General features: G+C 42.6%; 1 protein-coding gene across 6 annotated transcripts in view; it reads right to left on the bottom strand.

The window, feature by feature from the left end:
* DLG3 (discs large MAGUK scaffold protein 3) overlaps positions 1-24,983 on the bottom strand; it is a 76,002-nt gene that overhangs the window by 26,919 nt on the left and 24,100 nt on the right. For all 6 annotated transcript variants that reach the window (XM_084869497.1, XM_084869498.1, XM_084869496.1 and 3 more), the window contains one exon: positions 11,694-11,808. In XM_084869497.1, the coding sequence (XP_084725623.1) occupies positions 11,694-11,808 (115 nt within the window). The remainder of the gene's footprint in view (positions 1-11,693; positions 11,809-24,983) is intronic.

Raw genomic sequence — 24,983 nt, 5'->3', positions numbered from 1 at the left:
CCCCAGTTCTGACTGTACTGAACCCCAGTTCTGGGCAAGACCCTGGGGACCCAGACTCATATGGGGGGGAGTCTGGACTGTCTGGAAAAGAGAGAAGCACACGGAAACGCAGGGGAGCTGTGAAAGGCAGAGGTCTGGAGGCGCGCGCACACAAGTGCGCACAGAGAGGACTAGAGCAATTACCGAGGGACACTGAGACCTAGGGGCCTCATAGGGCAGAGCTGATGGGAAGCCAAGGCTGTCTGCTCAGCCCTGAGTCTCCACTCCATACGAGCTGAGCACAGAGGCTTTTGCAAGTGTTCTTTCATAAGGCTGTCTCCAGCACAGATGTTCTCCCAGCATAGACATAGCTGATCCTCACAGCCAATTGGCCTGGAGGTCAATTCCTCACATTGAAACCAACAACAATCAAGAAAAAAGAGATAGAGGAAGACATAAACAAATGGAAGAACATACAATGTTGATGGATTGGTAGAATCAACATCATTAAAATGTCCATACTAACTATAGCAATCTGTAGATTCAATGTAATACCTATTAAAGTACCAATGGCATATTTCAAAGACCTAGAGCAAACACTCCAAAAACTCATCTGGAATGAAAAAAGACCCAAAATAGCCACATCTATCCTGAGAATGAAGAAAAAAAGTAGGATAAATCACAATACCAGACATCAAACTATATTACCAAACCACGGTTCTCAAAACTGCCTGATAAGGCTAAAATAACAGACATATAGACCAATGGAACAGAATAAAGGACCCAGAAATGGACTCAAACCATTATACTCAATTAATATTTGACAAAGGAGACAAGAGCATACAATGGAGTCAAAACAGTCTCTTTAATTAATAAATGGTGCTGGGAAATTTGGTCAGATACATGCAAAAAAAAAAAAAAAAAGAAGAAGAAGAAGAGGAGGAGGAGGAAGGGGAGGAGGAGGTGGAGGAGGAGGAGGAGGAGAAAAGGAACTAGATCACCAACTTACACCATACACAAAAACAAACTCAAATGGCTAAAGGACTTGAATGTGGGACGGGAAACCATAAAAATCCTACAAGACTCCATAGGCAGCAAAATTGCAGACATATGTCATAGCAATATCTTTACAGACACAGATCCTAGGGCAAGAGAGACTAAGGAGAAAACCAAATGGGACTACATCAAAATAAAAAGCTTCTGCACAGCAAAAGAAACCATAACAAAACAACAAGAAAGCCCAGGGCATGGGAGAACATATTTGGCAATGTTATCTCTGATAAGGATATAATCTCCAACATTTACAGAGAACTCATACAACTTAAAAGGAAGATAAACAATTCAATAAAAAAATGGGCAAAGTAGATGATCTATTGATAAATAGACACTTTTTGAAAGAGGACATTCAGAAAGCCAAGAGACATATGAAAACACTAGAGGCCCGGTGCATGAATTTCATGTACGGAGGGGTGTCCCCTCAGCCTAGCCTGTATCCCCTCTAATTCGGGACCCCTCAGAGGATGTCAGACTGCTGGATAGGGCCTAAACAGGCTGTTGGACATCCCTCTCACAACCCAGTACCGCTGGCTCCTAACCGCTCACCTACCTGCCTGCCTGATTGCCCCTAACTGCCCCCCCTGCCAGCTGGTCACCCCTAACTGCCTCTGCCTGCCAGCCTGATCGGCCCTCACAGCCCCCCCACCCCACCCCCTGCTAGACTGGTCTCCCTCAACTGCCCCCCTGCCGGCTGGGTTGCCCCAAACTGCCTCCATCCCACCAGCCTGGTTGCCCCTAACTAACCCCCCTCACCGGCCTGGTTGCCCCTTACCGCCCCTCTCCCCTGCATGCCTGGTCTCCCCTAACTGCCCCCCCCCCCCGGCTGACCTGGTTGCCCCTTACTGCTTCCCTGGCAGCCTGGTCGCCTCCAACTGCCTCCCTCTGCTGGCCTGGTTGCCCCTAACTGCCGCCCACACACTGGCCTGGTTGCACCTTAATGCCCTCTCTGCCAGCCTGGTCACCCCCAACTGCCCAGCCCATCTGGCCTGGTCACCTTCAACTGCCCCCCGCCCGCCGCTGGCCTGGTTGCCCCTCACACACACACACCCTCTTGCTGGCCTGGTGACCCCCAACTCCACCCCTGCTGGCCTGGATGCCCCACACAGCCTTTGTTCAGTGGTTTGGTCGTCCTTCACTAACCCCCCTGCCAGCCTGGTCTCCCCACACAGCCTGCTATTCAGTCACTTGGTTGTCCCTCACTTACACCTCTGCCAGCCTTGTCACCCCATGCAGCCTGCTGTTTGGTTGTTACTGTTACTGTGATGGCATCCCAGACAATTTGCACATTCCTCTATTATTAGTATAGATGCTCAAAGTCACTAATCACTGAGAGATGCAAATCAAAACAATAATGAGGTACCATCTCACACCTGTCAGAATGGCTATCATCAACAAATCAACAAACGACAAGTACACAAGTACTGGAAAGGATGCAGAGAAAAAGGAACCCTCCTTCTCTGTTGGTGGGAATGCAGACTGGTGCAGCTACCGTGGAGAACAGTATGGAGTTTCCTCAAAAAACTAAAAATGGAACTTCAATTTGACCCAGTAATCCCACTTCTAGGAATATATCCCAAGAAACTAGAAATACCAATCAGAAAGGATATATGCACCCCTGTGTTCATAGCAGCACAAGTCACCACAGCTAAGATTTGGAAACAGCCTAGGTGCCTGTCAGCAGATGAGTGGATTAGAAAACTATGGTACATCTACAGAATGGAATACTATGCTGCTATAAAAAAGAAGAAATTCTTACCATTTGCAGCAGCATGGATAGAACTGGAAAGCATTATGTTAAGTGAAATAAGCCAGTCAGTGAAAGAAAAATACCACATGATCTCACTCATTTATGGATAATAAAGAACATTATAATCTGATTAACAAAAAGATAGATACAGAGGCAGAGAAGCATTGAACAGACTGTCAAATTACAGCAGGAAGACTGGGGGGTGTGAGGTAAGAGATCAACTGAAGGACTTTTATGCATGCATATAAGCATAACCAATGGACGCAAGACACTGGGGAGAAAAGGGGTATGAAGGCATGTGCCTAGGGGTAGGGGAGGCCGGAGGAAGTTCAATGGGGGGGGGGGAGAAAGGAGACATATGTACTACTATTTGTAATACTTTAAATAATAATAAAAAAAGAAAAGTTCTATTTGGACGGTATCCACAAATTACCTGAAAGATGGGGAAATGTGTAGCTAGCGATGGACATTACTTTGAATAAAGCACTTTTGATGTTTATATTGAAATTATCCTGTTTTCTTTGATTACAAAATCCACATTATTAACTGGTACACCTAGTAAGCTTCAGCATGGCAGCTGTAATATATTGCCATCTGTCATCCCAAGGAGAAAGCACTGCCAAAGGTCTTACAAGACATGTTGAAGTGGTGACCTTCAAACATTATCCACTAAGAACTGTGTGCCTGCTCACAGGGCTGATGCACGTGCTCTGGGGCCCATGGCCTAATCTTCTTTTTAACTGGGACCCCCACTGCCTGATGGGAAAGCAAGAATATATTCAGCTCAAAGTAAACAGATAACCAGGCCACAGTCTCTACACTTCCGATCCTAAATTGTGAGGGGTGGATATGCAAGATCCAGAGAAATCACAAGTTTCAAGCACAGCCTAGTATCTTAAGTGAACAGGAATGCCAAGAAAATGTGAATTCTCAAGAGAACTGGCCAGGCAGGTTTCTCAAAACAAAGTAAACAAGAGCCCTTCGGCCTCAAAGGCTAGGTGGCTACTTCAAAAGCACTACAATACCCAGTTCTCTGCCTGTGGCTCTAGTCATTTGCCTGGCCTGGGAGGCTCTGCCTGTCCCCTCATGACCTTGGCAACTCCTCTGAGGCCCAAGCCAAGTCCCACCTTTCTCTGTGACTTTGCCCACTACAAATTTCCTTCTTCCAAATTCATAATATATATTTAGCAGCGACCTTTCTATTTTCCATTTATTGCTATTTAACTCTTGCAGTTTTTTAATCTTTTATATTTTATCACCAAAGGCCACATGTACTGCTCCCAAATGGCAGATGAGACCAGACTGAAGCGGGGGGCACAGAACCACCTCCCAGTGTTCTCCCACTGTATTTCCCTCTCATATCAGTTGGGGTCTAAGGCAGTGCTTTCTTCCTTTGGTCAGTATCATGGGCTGAGTGTGTACCCCCCAAATTCAAATGCTGAAGTCCCCAATCCCTCATGTGATGGTATTAGGAGGTGGGGCCTTTGGGAGGTGAGTAGGTTTAGAGGAGGTTATGAGGGAGGGACTCTCATCAAGATATTAGTGTCTTTATGAGAAAAGACAGAATTTTTCTCTCTTCCCCGTCCACCTCCCTCCATTTCCCCCCCGTCTTCACACACACCCAGGAAAGGTCACATGAAGACACAGCAAGAAAATGGCCATCTACAAACCTTACACTAAATCTGCCAGCACCGCCAAAACCGGTTTGGCTCAGTGGATAGAGCATTGGCCTGCGGACTGAAAGGCCCCGGGTTCGATTCCGGTCAAGGGCATGTACCTGTGTTGCGGGCACATCCCCAGTAGGAGGTGTAAAAGAGGCAGTTGATCGATGATTCTCTCTCATCGATGTTTCTAACTCTCTATCCCTCTCCTTACCTCTCTGTAAAGAAATCAATAAATAAAATGTATTTTAAATCTGCCAGCACCTACATCTTGGACTTCCCAGCCTCCAGAGCTGTGAGAAACAAATGCCTGTTGTCTAAGCTACCCAAGCTGTGGTATTTTGTTAAAGTGGCCTGAGCTACTTGAGACAGGAAGTACCAGATAATAGGCACATATTATTTGAAAACTGCACAGCCCCTTGCTTGCCTGCTCAATATAAAATATGCGGAGCTATAAAGCAGCAATAACTCATCAACCCCTGACCTCAGTGTTAAGAGTTAAAATTTCCAGCAGCTTCTGAACAACAACCAAAAAGGCCAAACTTGACTACTCAAGTAGACATGAGATGGGTCATCATAAGAGGTGCAAGTGCAGCTGACAGCACACTTCTCCCTGCGCGCCCTGAGGAAGGGTCCATGGACAGCATAGGATTCCTCCTTAGTCTTTCTCAAAGTATCAGACCTCTGAGGGCAATTCTGAAGTTACAGGGACATTCAGCTAAGAGGATTCGGAACAGAGGTCCAGGACTGGCATTTAGGGTATACAACTTAGCAACAGGCAGTTGCAGAATCGCTGATAGTGGAAACTTTGCCCTGCCCGCTGGCAGCTGATGTTGTCTGAATCACTCTACATACTAGTAAACAGCCATTTTTGCCTCTTCAATGTGTTTAGATGATGGGTTGCCTCCTCCTAAAAAGAACTCAAAAGAAGAGTTTAAATTATTATCTTTGACATTTAATACATTTCAAAGTCATGTACATCTTAAATTGTTATGGCTTTTGCAAATGCATATCACCATCACCCCAAAAATTCTATCCGATAGTGAAGCCTGCCAATATTACCTTGTTATCATCTTAATCCACTATGGAAAATCATTAATGAGTAACACTAAGTCAGTCTCCCCCAAGCACCACCCTGGGCTAAAGCACAGGTTAGTTGCACAAGACATGTCTGCTTGTTGACAAGAAGCAGCATTCTCCAGCTGCCTTTGATGATCGAGCCAATATTTCTGACATTATTTCTTGACTCGAGACTACAGATGCCCCAACATGATTTCCTTCCCAGGGTGGAAAGAAGACTGGGATGGCAGATGGCCAGCTGGGATTCCGAAAATGCCTGATGATGTCCTGTGGCTGCAAAAAATGCAGACATGCTAGCCAGAACAGACTTTCAAAAGCTATTTCTACAAATGAACTACCAAGCTTCTTGGCAACCTTTGGAGTACAAGGTCTTTCATTCATTCCTTCTATAGATAAATTTAAAAATATGAGTATAAAACTTGAAAGTCCCTGAGTTGACACCTAGCCACCCCACTGCTGAGCAAGAGGCTCAAGAGAGACATATTCCTGCCGAAACCGGTTTGGCTCAGTGGAAAGGTCCCGGGTTCGATTCTGGTCAAGGGCACGTACCTTGGCTGCGGGCACATCCCCAGTAGGGGGTGTGCAAGAGGCAGCTTATCAATGACTCTCTCTCATCGATGTTTCTAACTCTCTATCCCTTTCTCCTCCTCTCTGTAAAAAACCAATAAAATATATATATATATTTTTTAAAAAAGAGGCATATTCCTGTGGGCTTTTACAGTATAGAAGGTAAATTCACCAAAGGTCCTACACTGCCCAGAAAGAGGGGCTCTGCTCATCTGCCTGCACCATTTAATAGATGGTCCTAGTACGGTGAAGGGTAGGGAAGGCCTTTCCATTAAGTCACTAGTGGCTTTAAAACCAAGTTTTGTTTTGCAAACATCATTATATCTCCTTTCCTTCTTCCTTCTTCTCCCTGCTCCCCAAATCCTGTCTTCCCTGAGGTTCATACAGTTACAGCTCCCTAGGCTCTCACCTGTCTCAGTGCAGGGTGTTACTTGCATCAAAACAGATTTGCAACCCCATACACACCAGAGGAAGACAGAAACTCAGGGGAAGGGAAGGTAGGAGAAACATATCACAAGGGTTTGGAACAACAGCGAGAAGAATGAGGTGAAACCTCACCTGCAAAGGGCTCCTTCGCTTTAACCACCTGCGGCTCAGCGCCTTCCATGTAGACAGCAAGTTGCCGGAGAGCACAAACCACAGCTGCTGCCTCCTTGAATCTACCCCCCGCCCCCAGCCCCCAACCAGGCCCATATTCTTAGCCCTGTGTTTTCCATGCAGTAGGAGCTAAAGAAAGTGTAATAGTTTGAGTGAAACAAATGTCTCTTGTGGTACACAAGTGATCATTCCTGAGTGTCCTGATTGCTTGTTAAAAATATATATTTCCTCAAACTGGTGAATCCAATTGACAAAAGAGGAGCCTGTGAATCTGGACTTTCACTAGCATGACAGCTGACTCCTATCAGCAAGTTTGGGAAATGCTGGGAGAACCACCCTCTGTAGTCTGAACGACCGGGGGGGGGGGGGGGGGAGGGGGAATTCCAGTTTGGGGACTTCTTGGCTGTCTAACTTGGAGCATCATTGATTGGCTGCCTCTGCACGCTTCCCACTGGGGACTGACCCTGACACCTGGGCATGTGCCCTGACCAGGAATCGAACCATGACCTCCTGGTTCATAGGTAGACCACTGAGTCATGCTGGCTGGGCTTGGCTAACTGGAATCTCAGTTTCTCATCTGCAAAATTATCATAATGATGTCTATTTTGTAACATCATTAAAAGGATTTTGAAAGCAATTTCAAGAGAAAAAAAATAAATAATAAAATAAAATAAAAGCAATTTCAAGAGAATAACAAAGGTCCTGATGTGTAGTGGGTTTTTTCCTAAAGGTCCGTTCCCCTTTATCCAGAAAACACTAGGAAACTACTGAAAGCTTCCAAGCAGATCACATCCAGATTGTTGCTTTACCTTCAAGTCCCTCTTAGACACCCAGGCAAATGGCTGCCCAGCCTATTCCAGAACACCTCCAGTGACAAAAGATCAGACTTACTATCTTTGGAAGCCGGCCATTCATTTGCAGACAACTTTAATCATTAGCAATTTCTTCCTCTTGTTGAGCTGACATCTGCCTTGGGTGATAGAACGAATCTAATCCCTTTTCCACATGGTAGGGTGATGCAATTAACTTAGATAACGGAAATGAGGAGTATTAGATGTGTGTTTGGGTGGGGGGTCCATTTTGAACACCCTGCACTGGGAGGGCCAGTTCAGGCCCATGTCCGGCAAGTAGTTGCCATGCATGTCTGCAATTCAGTAAAGAGATCAGGGCATCACGTACACAATGACATGTGAAAGTAAATCACATTGCCATTTAGGGGCAGATGTAATGAACAGGATTGAGGAATGCTCAGCAAGGTAGGAAGAGAGCCTTTAAAGAAAAAACAAACAAGTAAGCCAGTGGTCGGCAAACTCATTAGTCACCAGAGCCAAATATCAACAGTACAACGATTGAAATTTCTTTTGAGAGCCAAATTTTTTAAACTTAAACTTCTTCTAACGCCACTTCTTCAAAATAAACTCGCCCAGACTGTGGTATTTTGTGGAAGAGCCACACTCAAAGGGCCAAAGAGCTGCATGTGGCTCTCGAGCTGCAGTTTGCCGACCACAGAAGTAAGCCATGGAAACAACTGTGGTGAAGAAGAAGGCAGTAGTAAATCAGGCATTGAGTTTGACTAATAAGAGGTTACCACTGCTCCCTGGCAGACTTGGGCACCTGCTCCTCTGGAGCTTCTGGGATCTACACCACCAAACTGAAAAGCAGATGCACTTCCCCTCCTACTGAAAGAGGTAATTTGGAGAAATAGCAGCAGCAAGGACAGGTAACTCTCATATTTCACAAACTGCATGCTAAGACAGGTTTCTCCAAATAAGGTTCTCATGCTCCCTCCTATCTATTGGGGAAATTGCCTAATAAGTACCGTATTTTTCGGACCATAAGACGCACTTTTTTTCCCCCAGAAGTGGGGGGGAAAAGTCCCTGCGTCTTATGGTCCAAATATAGCCTACACATATACTTTAAAAAAAAAGTTTTTTTACTTGCCCGGCTCTGTGTGCTTGCTGCAGCCACTGTCCATTCCTCCATGCCCAGAGTGTCTGCCCCGCTCTGTAAACCCCGAGTGGTAGAGGAGTTCCCATGTATGGTAGTCAGCCTCCATGCCCTCGCTGCAGCCATATCTCCATGTCAGCCCAGGTGCGGTGTACGGTAACTGCGTAATCCAAACCGTAATCATCGCCTGTACCCCTTGCTGGCCCGTACTCCGTGCCCGGAAGAATGCCGCGTCTATTCCCCCAATCATTCCTCTCCGCCCTCTGTTGCCGTGCTTGACTACTGGGTAGGCGTACTGTAGATCTCAGCAGAACCTTTACCATAAATCTTCAACTTTATTCTAATTTATTACTGAAGTCTCTCGTTATTGTGTTTTACAGTACATTTTGTCTTTTGCTGACTGTATTTGTTAATAATGGTTCTAAATGGTTCTAAATGCTGCTGTTTACTTTACAGGGTTGATTACATGTGTTTATGACTGTGATGTTGGGTTTTAATGCACATAAAATATTTTAGGACACTATTTGTTTCAGAATCTTTTTTTCTTCATTTCCCTTCTCTAAAAACTGGTGCGTCTTATGGTCCGGTGCGTCTTATGGTCCGAAAAATACGGTATGTCCTGGAGATTAATCACTGAGAAGAAATCTATTTTCCTGTTTAATCCTGCACTTGTTCAACTTCCTGAAACACTGATTTTTGATTTTTGATTTTTTACATAATACTATCAACCTCTCGAGAACTAGTGTTTCCCAGCACAGAATTGGGCAAATAAAAGTAGGGAGCAGAAGAGAGACAGGACGAGAGTTTAAGGAATGACTGGTATCAAGGGAATTTTTTTTCTTTTCTTTTAAGAATGGATGAGAGTTGAATATGTTTACGTGTGGAAGAAAGGGAACCAAGTGTAGAGTGAAAGGCCCAAAACAAGCACAAAAGGAACAGAGCAAGCCTGGCTCTGGGAGAGGGGTTAGCTTAGCGAAGGACCTCAGGTCACTGCTTCGGCCAGGAAACATTGTTTTTTAATTAAGTCTAGTGATCACAAATGTTCACTCTTCTAAGCCATATTTGCTTTGCTTAAATAATACAATGTTAAAAAGATAAGGGTGAGGACAGATTGTGTAAACTGGCTAAACCGCTTAGCTAGAACCAGAGTACATTTCCACCCTCCTCCCCAGAGTGTTCCTGGCCGGAGCCAGAGAAGAGGGCTCCACGTCCTCCAGGTCGGGAGCTAACGCCCCACTGCGTCTGCCCAGGCAGGGGGAGCTCTAGCACAAGATAGACAGAGGGAAAATCTAAAAATAAAGCTCTCTGAAGAAACTGTTTTGCCTAAAGAGTAGCTTCCCACGCACTCTGTAGTGCCACATCTGTGGGGGCTAAAAGCACAGAACGGAACAATCCTGACAAAGTCACAGAAGTATCACTCTTTAGCAGGGGGGCTGCAGTGCATTGCTGATCCTCATCAATGCCCCCGTGTTAGGAGATCCTGCCTGGGCTTCTTGGCAAAGAAGATCATGGAGACTACTCCGGCCTTTCTGCTCTCCTCCTTTCTCAGCGGGAGGTAAGCACGGCACATGTGAAGAAAACTTCTCTCAAAACGCAAGGAGTGGATGTGAATGCTTATTTTAGAAAAGAGCCATAAAGGGTTTACTGGGCTTCAGGCTCAAAGTGGGGCTCCCTCGGCCCCACTCCCAGTAGTAGGGTCATGGACAAATGACCAACTAAAAAAAATATATATCAACCACCCTGAGAAGAGCTGCAATGAGCCCTTCTGTCAGTTGGCTATCTTCATTTCCAACCCCAAGCACAGAACAGTTGTCATGTTGTCGGGCAACTAGCATATGCAACCTCACCTCCTAACCCCCAAGCCGGTATCAGAAGCCACTAGAAAAAGATCAACCCAAGAGTTTTATACAACCCCATATGTTAGTACTAAACACCCAGAGAGGGAGGAGGGAGGAGGAAGGCCGCTGGCTCAGGGGAGTAATCCCACCACCTCTTTCTCTAAGGAGTTTAACCTTGGAGAGATACAACATATTTGCACCAACTATTGGAGTTTTGCCAAGAAGCCAGGCAGGAAGAAGGAAATTAATTCTACCAGGAGGTCATAGTGTTCATTTAGCAGTCCAACTCCCCAGGAGGTTTGTACTTTGACCTGACAAAGTATGACAATATGCCTTGAGGGTCAGAAGCTCAACCTTGGACAATATCTTGGAATAATTTTCAGCAGCCATACACGCAAAGATGTATATCCACCCGCCCTTCCTGGGGAATGCACACCATCCTGTCCCATGTCCTATGACTCAGATACAGTAGACCAGTGCAGCAGGGAGCAAACAAACACAATTTATTTAAAAAAAAAAAAAAAAAAAAAAAAAGGAATGCAGCAACCTGTCAGTTTCTTGGTCTCTTAAGAAACCCTGCACCAGCCAAAACCGGTTTGGCTCAGTGGTAGAGTGTCGGCCTGCAGACTGAAGGGTTCCAGTCAAGGGCATATACCTTGGTTGCGGGCACATCCCCAGTAGGGGGTGTGCAAGAGGCAGCTGATTGATGATTCTCTCTCATCGATGTTTCTAACTCTCTATCCCTCTCTTCCACTCTGTAAAAAATCAATAAAATATTTTTTTTTAAAAGAAAGAAACCCTGCACCAGAACACAGTGGTAGCTGATAAGCTCAGATACAAAGCCTAGGGTGTATTATGCACACGTGAAAGGGGAAAGGGATGCAAAGTTTCCCCTCAAATCACAAATTGCAAGCGAAATACTTTGAACATACCAATGCTCTTCGAATGCTGACTACCAACAATCATCCATTATCCTTTTCTGATTGGAGCACACTAAAATGTTCCCATACTGAGTCATTCATGAACGAAAAAGAAGAAGTCAAGCCAGCTCATGACCAGGAGGAGATAGTACTGGCCAGAAAGTACACAACCTGAGCATACAATTGGAAGTGTTGTAGTGCTGGGAGTACACACTCCCTACCCCACTAGGTAAACAAGGGCTGGGTTGGACCAGACACCCCTTATGCAGCGCAAGGCCTATGGCCTGGAAGTGGGACTTACCTGACATACAAGGACCTCTTCTCACTTGTTCGGAGGGACCCAGACCCAGAGCTCATGCTGCTGTTCATCATTTGTTCTCGCAAGTCATGTATCTTCGATTCAAAGCGACTATACTCTGTCAGGAAGATAAGGGAAAGGGCGATGAAAGAATGAAGCCAAGGAGAGACACTGAACCTGCACACCAGTGGCCCCAGAGCCAGAGGACACTTGGCTTCCTGCAGCCAGCGCCAGCCCAGCCAATCTTTGCAGGGACAGGAAGAGTCTCTCCTCCAAGCACAAAAAGACAGACTTCTCTCCACCCCACACACTCATAGAAGGAAAGGAAACACCCAGGAAAGGAGTAACATTTTGATATATCAAATGGAAAATGCTTTTATCCGCCTTGAAATCCTTAAAAGAAAATGGGAAAGAGGTTCCAGTGTGGCCTTCATAAATCTTTAGAGCAGGTGCTAAGGCCCAAAGGAGAGAAATTCCCAAAATGAGGACTGCAGAGAACAGATGGCCCTGAGAGCAGGGTGGAGGGGCTAGAAAGGACTGGAGGCCATTAAATGATTGTTAAGCAAGGAAGCCAACTTTTGTTTCTGGGTGTCTTTTTTGAGGGCGAATATTGGAACCCTGTGCCAAGGTATAAACAAACAAACCTCACAATCAGATAAGGAGATCATAAAGCTCTCCTGAGTTACCTCCATTTTAACAAACAAAGTCTTTGGCCTCAGTGTCGATTAAACATTAAAACAAATTCTCTAGTTATTTCCCTTTTAACAAACAGAGGCTTTGGCTTCAGTATCAATTAAACATTAAAACTAAATTCTCTCAAACCTAGAAGTCTGCTAATTCCTCCCTCCTCCAAAATCAGCTAGTCAATAGGATCATAGATACAGGCCCAGCTTAGAGGCCCGCTGACACCAGCTTAACCACCTGAACTACCTATAGGTTTACACCAAATTTAAGAAAACCTGATTAGGAAAACTAACTATAGCCATTATAACTTTATTATAAAAGGCTTTTTTTATAGTACTGCCTTACTGTGACATTGTCCTAATACATTTAAAATATGATACTCATTACACACACACAGTTCCACAACATTTTTCAAGTCTAGAATTGCCACATGGAATGGATATATCTAAAGCACAGGCTGTGGAAATGGTAGAAAACAGTCATGCTTCCTATGACCAGCTGAATTTAAAGGAAGTCAAAATGTATTCTAGGGCTCTAGCTGGTTTTGCTCAGTGGATAGAGCATCAGCCTGCGGTCCCAGGTTCAATTCCAGTAAAGGGCAGATATCTGGGTTGCAGGCTTGATATCCATTAGGGGACGTGCAGAAAGCAGCCAATCAATGATTCTCCCTCATCATTGATGTTTCTATCTCTCTTTCCCTCTCCCTTCCTCTCCGAAATCAATAATGATAAAAAAAAAATATTCTAGGGATTGAAAGTGGGGAACTGCTCTAAAAAATAAACACATTTCGGGGGGGGGGGCGGCGGAAATTCCACAAAAGCATTTTCATGCACCAAGGAGGGCTGGCAAGAAGCATCCCCATGTGGTCTGTGTGATTGTACCGGCAGAAAACAAAACACCTGTTCCAACACCTGACACCCCCTTCCCTCGGCAAAGCAACCTGACCTTCAGCTGGGTATTAAGGTGAAATGCTAAAAAGCCTAAAGGGGAGGGAATGGGGTTTTAACTCACAAAGTAACCTCTTCTCAACAGTTTCTTTTTGTTCGGCTGGTACCAATGAAGCCAACACCTTAGATTCATGTGCTTTCATTCTTCATGCACTAGTGTTATATTGATTTGTTCTCATTAACTCTGGTCTCTGAAATCCCACAGGAAGTAGTTAAGTCACTGACTCACCCATTAAATGTTGTGGGCGGGGAGGAGGGAAAGAGAGAAGCAGCAGCAGGACAATGTCCTTGTTCTGAGGGTTAGCTGGCAACACAATATCAATGAGGCATCCCAATCTAAAGGTAGAAGGTGGTGACTGATCTGTCAGAAGCCCTGAACTGCCCAAGAGCGCAACAGTAGGACAGTATACTAAAGAGCCAGCCTGGGCACTGGCCCCATCCCAGAGTTTGGCCCTCCATCCTGGCCCTCTCTAGTTGGCTCCTTTCTGGCCATGCTTCTCATTTATGGCCTAAGGGGAGAACCAAGTGGGGCAAAGAGATTTTTGACAAGGCAGACCTTTCTTGGGGAAGATAAGTAAAAGGCAGAAATATGCATTAAACCCAGAAAAAAATACACCAAACCTATCCTTAATACGTTTTCCCCCTCACAACTTGTTTACATATTCCCTTCTTTGGAACTGACTTGCCTCCTGAACTTCAACTTAGTAGCAAGTCATGGCAGTTGCTTAGTAACTACGTTACTTAAAAAATCCTTTAAAAAAACAACCACCAAACCACCATTTCCTCAAAGCTCCTAATCCAAGGTTGATAATACTGGGCCAGAGGGCCCACTTAAAATAGACTACAGAAAGAGAACAAGGCTACTGCTTTAAGGAATCCACTTTCTGTTTTCTACTTGCTACTAAGTTTTCAAGTCTATTAAATTGTGTTTTATTCTTTTTTTTTTTTTTTTTCCTATTCAGATGATCCCCTTGAGTTTCGGATGCTCAATAGTTCTCAGCTTTTATTTGTAGAGTTATCTAACATCTACTAGGCACAGAGTAGCCTCTGAATAAATGATTATTGGGTAAATGAGCAAATTAGAAAACTGTGCCCAAGTCGACACTTCTGTTCTCAAACTAATAAACCTAATGGTTTATTTAACTGATGGCTGCCAGCTTCACCAAGGGCTTGGAAAGGTAGTTAAGAAGTATTTCCATTTACTTCCTTACCAAGGTTAACTGTTTGAAGCAATTGGAATATGTTTTCTAAACACCCTTCTGATATGTTAATAACCCACAGTGGGCATCTGATTAAGAGACTTTGTTTATAATAAAGAAAAAAACTAATTCTAACATAAAAACTGTTGAAAATAGTCTTAAGATACATAGTACCTCATCTTAATATTTAGAGGCACCATTTTCCAAGAACAGAAGCTTCACTGAAAAATTATCTGAATTTCTCCTGGCCAGTGTTGCTCAGCGGCTGAGTGTCAACCCATGAACCAGGAGGTCACAGTTTGATTCCCAGTCAGGGAACGTGCTTGGGTTATGGGCTCCATCCCCAGTAGGGAGCATGCGGGAGGCAGCTGATGGAAGATGTTTCTATCTCATCATGGATGTCTCTATCTCTCTCTCCCTTCCTCTCTGAAATCAATAACATATTTTTCAAAAAATCATTTGAATTCAGCCTGATCAGGTGGCTCAGCTGATTGCAGCTGGGTCCAGTACACCAAAAAGGTTACAGTTTAATTCTTGGTCAGGGCACAGGCCTGGGTTGTGGGTTGCATCTCCAGTTAGGATGCATATGGGAGGCAACTGATTAATCTTTCTTTTACATCAATGTTTCTCTCTCTCCCTCTCCCTCTCTCCCTCCCTTCCTCTCCCTCTCCCTCTCTCCCTCCTCCTCTCCCTTTTTCTTCTTTTCTCACACTCTCTCTGAAAATCAATGGAAAACATCCTCAAGTGAGGATTTAAAAAAATAAATCATCTGAATTCTAAGGCCTCACAATTTGCCAAGGTCCCCTTCCACTTGTAACTAATAATTATGTGAAAGGCACTGCCAAGGAAGCCCACAAGACCAGCCTCAACTTCAAATATGCTACTTTAAAACAACACTTATTACTAAAATCTAATCTACTTAACTGTGTTTTATTCAGTTTTCCCATTCAGATGAACCCAACCATTTGTGACCCACAAAGATGTCCATGGTGAATCATCATATCCCTTGTCCCCTTTGCTTATCACAGAGAATAATGAGAGGAATGGGGCAGAATTAGTGGTCATTTCCCCAAACACAGGGTTTCTCACTGATCAACTGAGGTGCCTCTGAAAGATCATGGACTCCACCACAGACACTGACTCAAAACCTATTGAGCAGGCTCACAAATCTGCATTTTTATCAAGCATCAATTGTTATTAAATATGGTGATTCTGATGCCCAATAAAGCTTGAAACTGTTGGTCTTGGATTACAAAATTGAGTTTTGTTTTATTCAGAGAAAAGAAAAGGTACATTGTGTCTCAAAAGGAAGGTAAGGGCAGTGCAGGCACGCCACAGTGCTACTGTGCAACCCAGTCTCCCATGGTGACTGGGACCCAGATTCTCCCAGCAAGAGGCAGCAATGAGCACCACTAACTTGACTCTGTTTCTTACCATGTGGGCCTGGGATCCCTGACTCACAGCGCATTCACACTAAGAGCCAATGACTCCAATTCTTGGTGCATACGCACACGGGAACCCTGATTCTCAGCGAGAAGCCGCACTAGGCAACAGAGACTCTGATACTCTATTCTTGGTGCAGACACAAGGAAACTCTGATTCCTGGCACGTGCTAGGGGACTCATTTTTGGCATACTCCAACAGCACAGTGCAGGCGGGGTCTATGATTCTAGGTGCGCACATGAGACCACACTGAACCCTAGTAACATTGATCCTGGGTGTGCCTGGTTCCCACCAACCCACGGCAGCCACATGTCCTAGTGTCAGAGTACTTCAGTGACACTTGGGTGGTGCGAAGCTCCCATTGCACATGGCCCAGGTCCATGCAACTCAAAGTTTAAACCTTCTGGTGATAATCAGAATGGGAAGACGACACAAACCCCAGAGGAAAGAAAATGAGAAGTCTCCAAGAAAGGAAATTAGTGAAATTGATGCATGCAACATGACCGAAAAAGAATTCAGAGTAATGGTCATGAAATTCATACGTCAGATGGATAAGAAAAGCAATAACCTATACAAGAACCAGGAAGAAATGAAAAGTGATATAGCTATAATCAAAAACACTGTGGAAAGTTTCAACAGTAGACTAGAAGAAGCAGAGGACCGAATTAGTGAGTTTGAAGATAAGGTACAGAAACAAGCCCAATCTGAACAGCAACTGGAGGGGAAAAAAATTAAAAAGCAGGAGGAAAGCCTAATGGAGCTTTGGGACAATATGAAAAGAAGTAACATACGTATAATAGGACTCCCAGGACAAGAAGAGAAGCAAGGATTAGAAAATATATTTGAAGCTGAAACTGGTTTGGCTCAGTGGTAGAGCATCGGTCTGCAGACTGAAAGGTCCTGGGTTCGATTCTGGTCAAGGGCATGTACATTGGTTGCGGGCACAGCCCCGGTAGGGGGTGTGCAAGAGGCAGCTGGTCGATGTTTCTCTCTCATCAACGTTTCTAGCTCTCTATCCCTCTCTCCTCCTCTCTGTAAAAAATCAATAAAATATATATTTTTTTAAAAATCTATTTGAAGAAATAGTGACAGAAAACTTTCCGGATATGGGGAAGAAAAAAGTTACACAAGTACAGAGTCCCAAGAAGAATCAATCCCAAAAGACCCACACCAAGACACGTCATAATTTCAATGGCAAATATTAACGACAAAGAGAGAATCTTAAAGGCTGCGAGAGAGAGACAGAGGGTTACCTACAAAGGACCCCCCATCAGATTATCAAATGATTTCTCAACAGAAACATATCAAGATAGAAGGGAATGGAAGGAGGTATACAAAGGGTTGCACAGCAAAGGACTGAATTCAAAAATACTCTATCCAGCACGACTATCAATCAAAATTAAAGGGAAATCAGGACCTTTGCATACAAAAAAAGGCTAAGGGAGTTTATCACCACCAAACCAGCAATGCAAGAAATGCTAAAAGGGAATACTGTAAAAAGAATAAATAAAAAGGTAAGAAGGAACACAGTCACAAAAATAGATATGACTACAAACAAGTACCTTTCAGTAATAACTTTAAACGTAAACGGACTAAATGCTCTAATCAAAAGACATCGAGTGGCTGAATGGATAAAAAAACACGACCCATATATATGCTATCTACAAGAGACCCACCTCAGAACAAGAGACTCATACAGATTGAAAGTAAAGGGATAGAAAAATATCCTTCAGGCAAATGGAAATGAAAAAGAGCTGGGATAGCAATATTTAGTATCTGACAAAATAGATCTCAAAGTGCAGGCCATAACAAGAGATAAAGAAGGCCACTTCATAATACTAAAGGGGTTGATACAACAAGAGGATATAACCCTGATAAACATATATGCACCCAACACAGGAGCACCCAAATACATAACAAAACTCCTGGAATATTTCAAGGGAGTGATCAACAATAATACAATCATAGTAGGGGACTTTAATACACCACAGACATCATTGGAATAAATACTCTAGACAAAAAAAAAAAAATCAGCAAAGACACAGCAATCCTAAATGACTCACTAGGTCAGATGGACTTAACTGACATCTTCAGAACATTGTATCCCAAAACCACAGAATATACGTTCTTCTCAAGTGCACGTGGGACATTTTCAAAAATAGAAGAAATAAAAGTCATCCAAATTGGAAAAGAGGAAGTAAAACTGTCCTTATTTGCAGATGACATGATATTGTACATAGAAAACACTAAAGCTACATAAAAAAATTATTAGACTTAATAAATGAATTTGGCAACGTAGCAAGATACAAAATTAATGCCAAGAAATCTATGGCATTTCTTTACACCAATAGTGAAATTATAGAGAGACTGAAAAAGCAATCCCATTTGCCATCACACCAAAAAAATTAAGAAACCTAGGAATAGCCAAAACTGGTTTGGCTCAGTGGATAGAGCGTCAGCCTGGAGACTGAAGGGTCCCAGGTTCAATTCCGGTCAAGGGCATGTACCCTGGTTGTGTGCACATCCCCAGTAGGGGTGTGCAGTAGGCAGCTGATCAATGTTTCTCTCTCTTCGATGTTTCTAGCTCTCTATCCCTCTCCCTTCCTATCTGTAAAAAAATCAATAAAATATGTTTAAAAAAAAAAAAAGAAACCTAGGAATAAACTTAACTAAGAAGGTAAAAGACCTATATGCAAAAAACTACAGGACACTGAAAAAAAGAGACAGAGGAAGACATAAACAAATGGAAGAACATACTGTGTTCATGGATTGGTAGAATCAACATAATCAAAATGTCCATACTACACAAAGCAATCTATAGATTCAATGCTATCCCCATTAAAATACCAATGGAATATTTCACAGACCTAGAATGAACATTTGCAAAACTCATCTGGAATTTAAAAAAAAAAAGACCCCGAATAGTTGCAGCAATCCTGAGAAAGAAGAACAAAGTAAGTGGGATCTCAATACCAGATTTCAAACTGTATTACAAAGCCACTGTTCTTAAAACAGCCTGGTACTGACACAAGAACAGACATATAGATCAATGGAATAGAATAGAGAATCCAGATATCCACCCAAACCACTATGCCCAATTAATATTTGACAAAGGAGGCATGAATATACAATGAAGTTAATACAGTCTCTTCAACAAATGGTGTTGGGAAAATTGGACAGATACATGCAAAAAAAGGAATTTAGACCACCATCTTACACCATACACAAAAATAAATTCAAATTGGATAAAGGACTTATATATAAGATGGGAAACCATAAAAATATTAGAGGAATCCACAGATAGCAAAATATCAGACATATGCCGAAGCAATTTCTTCACTGATACTGCTCCTAGGGCAATGGAAGCTAAAGAGAATATAAACAAATAGGACTACATCAAAATTAAAAGCTTCTGCACAGCAAAAGAAACCATCAACAAAACAACAAGAAAGCCCACTGCATGGAAGAACATATTTGCCAATGTCATCACTGATAAAGGTTTAAGCTCCAACATTTAAAGGGAACTCACACAATTTAACAAAAGGAAGATAAACAATCCAATCAAAAATGGGCAACAGATCTAAATAAAATCTTTTTGAAAGAAGTCAGAAGGAGGGCCAAGAGTCACATGAAAACATGCTCTAAGTCACTAATTATCCAAGAGATGCAACTCAAAATGTCAATGAGGTATCATCTCACAGAATGGCTATCATCAACAAATCAACAAATGACAAGTGTTAGCGAAGATGTGGAGAAAAAGGAACCTTCCTGCACTGCAGGTGGGAATGCAGACTGGTGCAGCCACTGTGGAGGACAGTATGGAGTTTCCTCAAAAAACTAAAAATGGAACTTACATTTGACCCAGTGATCCCAATTTTAGGAATATATCCCAAGAAACTAGAAACCCCAATCAGAAAGGATATATGTACCCCTATGTTCATAGCAGCACAATTCACTGTAGCTAAGATTTGGAAACAGCCTAAGTGCCCAACAGCAGATGAGTAGATTTTAAAACTGTGGTACATGTACACAATGGAATATTACGCTGCGGTAAAAAAGGAGTTCTTACCATTTGCAACAGCATGGATGGAGCTGGAGAGCATTATGCTAAGTGAAATAAGACAGTCAGAGAAAGATAAATATCACTCATGTGTGGAATATAATGAACAACATAAACTGATGAACAGGGACAGATCCAGAGACAGAGAAGCATTGATCAGACCATCAAACCTTAGAGGGAAGGTAGGGGAGAGTGGGGGAAAGGAGGAGAGATCAACCAAAGGACTTGTATGCACGAATATAAGCCTAACCAATGGACACGAACACCAGGGGGGTGAGGGCATGAGTGGGGGGAGGTGTTGGGGAGGTTAATGGAGGGATGAGGACACATATGTAATACCTTAATCAATAAAGTAATTTTTTAAAACTTTCAATTAAAAAAAAATAGAAAATAAATAAAAACAATGGAAAAATCACAATGTTTATTTAAAAAAACAAAAACAAAAAAACAAAAACAAAGGAAGGTAAGGCAAGAGAGTTGCCCTACCCTCTCAAACAAAACAAAACAACAACAACAAAAAACCTGTCAATATAATTGCAAATCCCACAGAAAAGGAAAGTGCTATCTTTAGCACTTTCCAATGTGCCTACAAAGAAAGTTAATGATATTATAATTTTTTAATTATAAAAGTAGCACATGATTTTCACAAATCTTTAACTTTTTTCTTTAGAAACTCCTGTATCATTTCTCCATCCCACTACCCAAAAGTAATGAGTTAGTATTTTTCATATGCATCCTTCCAGACTTACTTCCATATATACTAGTAGTTGGCCTTGAACAACACAGGTTTGTACTGCGCAGGTCCACTTGCACAGTTTTAGGTGTTTTCTTTTTCAATAAATACTATAAGTGTATTTTGTCTTCCTTATAATTTCATTTTTAAAAAATATGTTTCTTTATTGATTTCAGAGAGGAAGGAAGAGTGGAAAAAATATAGAAACATCAATGATGAGAGAGAATCATTGATCAGTTGCCTCCTGTATGCCCCCAACTGGGGATCGAGCCCGCAAGCCAGGTATGTGCCCTTGGCTGGAATTGAACCTGGGACTCTTCAGACAGCAGGCTGATATCTATCCACTGAGCCAAACTGGCTAGGGCTCCTTATGATTTCTTAATAACCTTTTCTCTAGTTTACTTTATTGTAAGAATGCAGTATGTAAAACATATAACATATAAAACATGTGTTCATCGACTATTTATGTTATCAGTAAGACTATTAGTTAAGTTTGGTGAGAGTCAAAAGTTATATGTCCTTAATCCCTGTATTGTTCAAGGATCAACATGTATCTAACTTTTTTCTATACTTTGGTATGTCATAGAAACCCATCCATGTCAGTACATAGAGATCTACCTCATTCTTTTTAATAGCTGCATAGTATTTATTCCATATTATGGATAGACCATAATTTAATCAGACATATTCCAATAGATGCACATTTAAATTGTTTATAATTTTTTAATATTACTATCAATGCTGCACTATATATTTCTATGAGTATTACCATAGCATGGATTCCTAGAAGTGAAACTGCAGGGTCAAATTATATTCACATGAAAATATTTGATTGGCATTACCACATCGAATCCCAACATTCTGTAACCTTTATGACTGGATGCGAGAGGATAAACTGATATTCTAAAGCTTCCAGTACTCTTGAACACAACTTGTTCATTCCTACCTATTATTACCTCCTTCCAGAATTTCTGAGAAAGTGGAGGCAGAATTTACCTTTGAGGACAGAATGATCTTTTATTTGGGGAAAAACACTTTAATGAGCCTTATTGTTATGCCAAAGTCAAGTCAAGATTGTATTCTGGGATAGACAAAGACAAAGAAGAGCCTCAAATGTTCTCTCTGCATAAGCACAGAAAAGGTGGTCCTTCTGTGGGTGGAGTTGCTGGTTCAAAGGGCTTGTCCTAAAACTTAACTCCATCTTCCTCCAGAAATATCTACCTTTAGATCTGACCACTCTGTCTCCCCCCTACTTGATAACCTCAGGCCAAACCTCCCTGCTACTGTAAATGACACTTTCTTCTGTCTCCCATCCCATTTTCCTGGCACAACCAGTGTTTCTTCAAGTTTTGCTGCAGCACATCCTAATTGCTTCCTCAATCCATCTATCGATATTTCTAACTTTATCTCCTTATCTTACTGTTGATTTTGCCTCTTCATTTTCTCTCTTGCCTTGATCTAGGTCACATTGTGTCATCTCTTCTCTGGACCACTGCTGTACTGCCCGAACTGGGCATTTGCCCCCAGGCTCTCAAAATTCCAGTACAGTTTAGATTCTTATTTGGAAAGCTTTCTATTAGGCCCACTGGATCTATACTCTTAATCTTGCTCTTTGGCCCATGCCTCATGCGTTATTTCACTAGTCTCTTGCAGAATAGAATGCAGGCGTTCACCAACCAGAGATCTATCTGGCACTGAATTCAGAACCGAACACCAGAATCTTTGAGACCCCAGGTAGACGCCCCTAAAAGACGACGTCCCCTCTCAGCTGGAAGTAGCTACAGAAGACTGACCTTTGCCCACTGACCTTGCCCGGACTCAATTTTTTAAAAATATTACCGAAGCCTGGAATGATATATCCTCCCTTCCTCCAGTTGATGGACAGACGTAAACCCCACCTGCGGCCAGACATTCCTGAGCTCTGAACCACCAATCAGCACCTGACAAATACCCTAAGCCCTCAATTCCTAAGTCCCTAGGTCCCTAATCACCAATCAGTGTGTGCTGAGTGCCCTAAGCCCCGTCCCCTATCCTTAAAGGTGCTTGTACCCCGTTCCTCGCTCTCTTCCGCCCCTCTGTCTGAAAGCAGCCGGCAGGGGCACACTTCCCTCCAATAAAGCCTGTGTGTGTCCTGCCATCCCGGTCTCCAGCCCACTCTCTTATTTAATCTATCACCAAAAACTTCAACTTGTAGCCTCCCTGTTCAAGTTTCTATAATAACAGCAACTAAAGTATTTTACTTTAATATCTCAACTAAACTTTTATAGATGGCTACAGCGATCCTCCCCTCACTCTCAGCCTATGTATCCCATCTCTCATTACACAGATCCTCTTGTGAGCTAGCCTGGCTGAAACTTTTTTTTTCTGGCTGGAACTCTTGAACACAATGTATCCATTCCTACCTGTTATTACCTTCTCCTAGAATTTTCTCCCCTGCCTGACACTGAACCACCTTTTTCATCCTAGAAGTTTTATTCATTCATTTATTTATTTATTCAAACATTTATTGAATGTCCACTGTGTGCCAGGCACTGTGAGAATTACTGGATATATAATGGTAATCAAAACAGTTCCTAGAAATTACAATCATGAAACAAACAACTCTTTAATTACAATCTTAATTATAACTATGACAAATGCTATGAAAAAATGCTAAGAGAAACCAACAGAGTAGCCTAGCCTACTGTGGGGGGGAGGGGAGGGGGGGCACAAAAGAGATGTTAACAAAGGTTTCCCTGAGGCAGTGACATTTAAGCTGAGGCTTTGAGGATGAAGAGTTAGCAAGGGGAAGAGGCATGGATAAAGCATTACAGACACAAGGAACAGCACAGCGAGGGTACAAAATATTTGGATCATGGGCAAGTAAAAGGGATACTGGCAGATCATACTAGGGAGGTAGGTAGGTGTCAGATCATACAAGGGCTTATGAAATATGATAAGGATTTTTCTATCCTAAAAAGTCATTGAAAGACTGTAAGTAAAGGAGTGCATGATCAGGCTGTGTCTGTGTGTGTGTGTGTGTGTGTGTGTGTGTGTGTGTGTGTCTCACTTTGGCTATTGTTGGCCAAATAAGTGCGGTACCTTACATGAAACTTAAGTTTCTTGACAGCAGAGAACACCATGCTTTCTCTTTCTGTCTGGGCCTTATAGCCCCCAATATAAGTAACCCCTGCTTTTACTGCATCCAAACCAGTTAGCTCCCTAGCCTCTACTAAAGTATGTCCAATGTTTGGAAGCTCTCCATCCTTTAATTATTAACCCTTTGCACTCCGCTGTCCCCTCTCAGGGGACATCGGAATTCTAGCATATCACTCGGATGTCCCCTCTCAGGGGACATTGCAGTTTATTAGTGATTACGGGGAATTGAGTTATTTCAACGCACATTTCCGCCGCAAAGTAGCGTCGAGTAGCTGGTAGCCAATGTCCAGAATGGTTCGGAGTGCAAAGGGTTAAACAACACTATTCAAGAGAAAATTCATGGGCTCTTTTGCCAGCTGACCCTGATTTTGGTATCTAAAGCAACATACTAGTAAAATATGATCAGTTCTCTTTTTCATAATAGTGTGAAGAAATAGTTTAAAGAAGGTTAAAGAGCTAAGAAAGCCTTAAGCAGGTTCTAAGACTACTGAATAAGATTGACTAAAAGGTAAAGTATGAACAGGAGAAGAGGAGGCAAGACTGTACGAGTTTGAGATAGAACCACTGAAGTGTTTAAATAGGAAAGTGATACAATTAGAACTATGTTTGAGGGAAGATTATTCTGAGAATGTAATTGAGGACAGAGATGAAGAAAATAAAGACTAGGAACCAATTCTACTACAGACAATGATTTCAAATGCCTGACATAGTATGGGAGCAACTCAGAATAGAAAGAAGAGACAAAAATCAAGAAATATGTTAGATCTAGAAATAGACAAAATTTTATATCTGATTGGATGTAGGGTGAAAAAGGACTAAAAGGAACTTCTAAGGTTTTTCCTAAAAGACCAAGAAAAGGCAGGATAATATCAGCCATGATACAGAATGGCCATCATGCCCTAGCCTAGTGGTCGGTAAACTCATTAGTCAACAGAGCCAAATATCAACAGTACAATGATTGAAATTTCTTTTGAGAACCAAATTTTTTAAACTTAAAACTTCTTCTAACACCAGTTCTTCAAAATAGACTTGCCTAGGCCGTGGTATTTTGTGGAAGAGCCACACTCAAAGGGCCAAAGAGCAGCATGT

The sequence above is a fragment of the Pipistrellus hanaki genome, assembly GCF_964339955.1.
Source record: "Pipistrellus hanaki genome assembly, chromosome: X".
NCBI lineage: Eukaryota > Metazoa > Chordata > Mammalia > Chiroptera > Vespertilionidae > Pipistrellus > Pipistrellus hanaki.
This window is presented reverse-complemented; position numbering and strand designations above follow the sequence as displayed.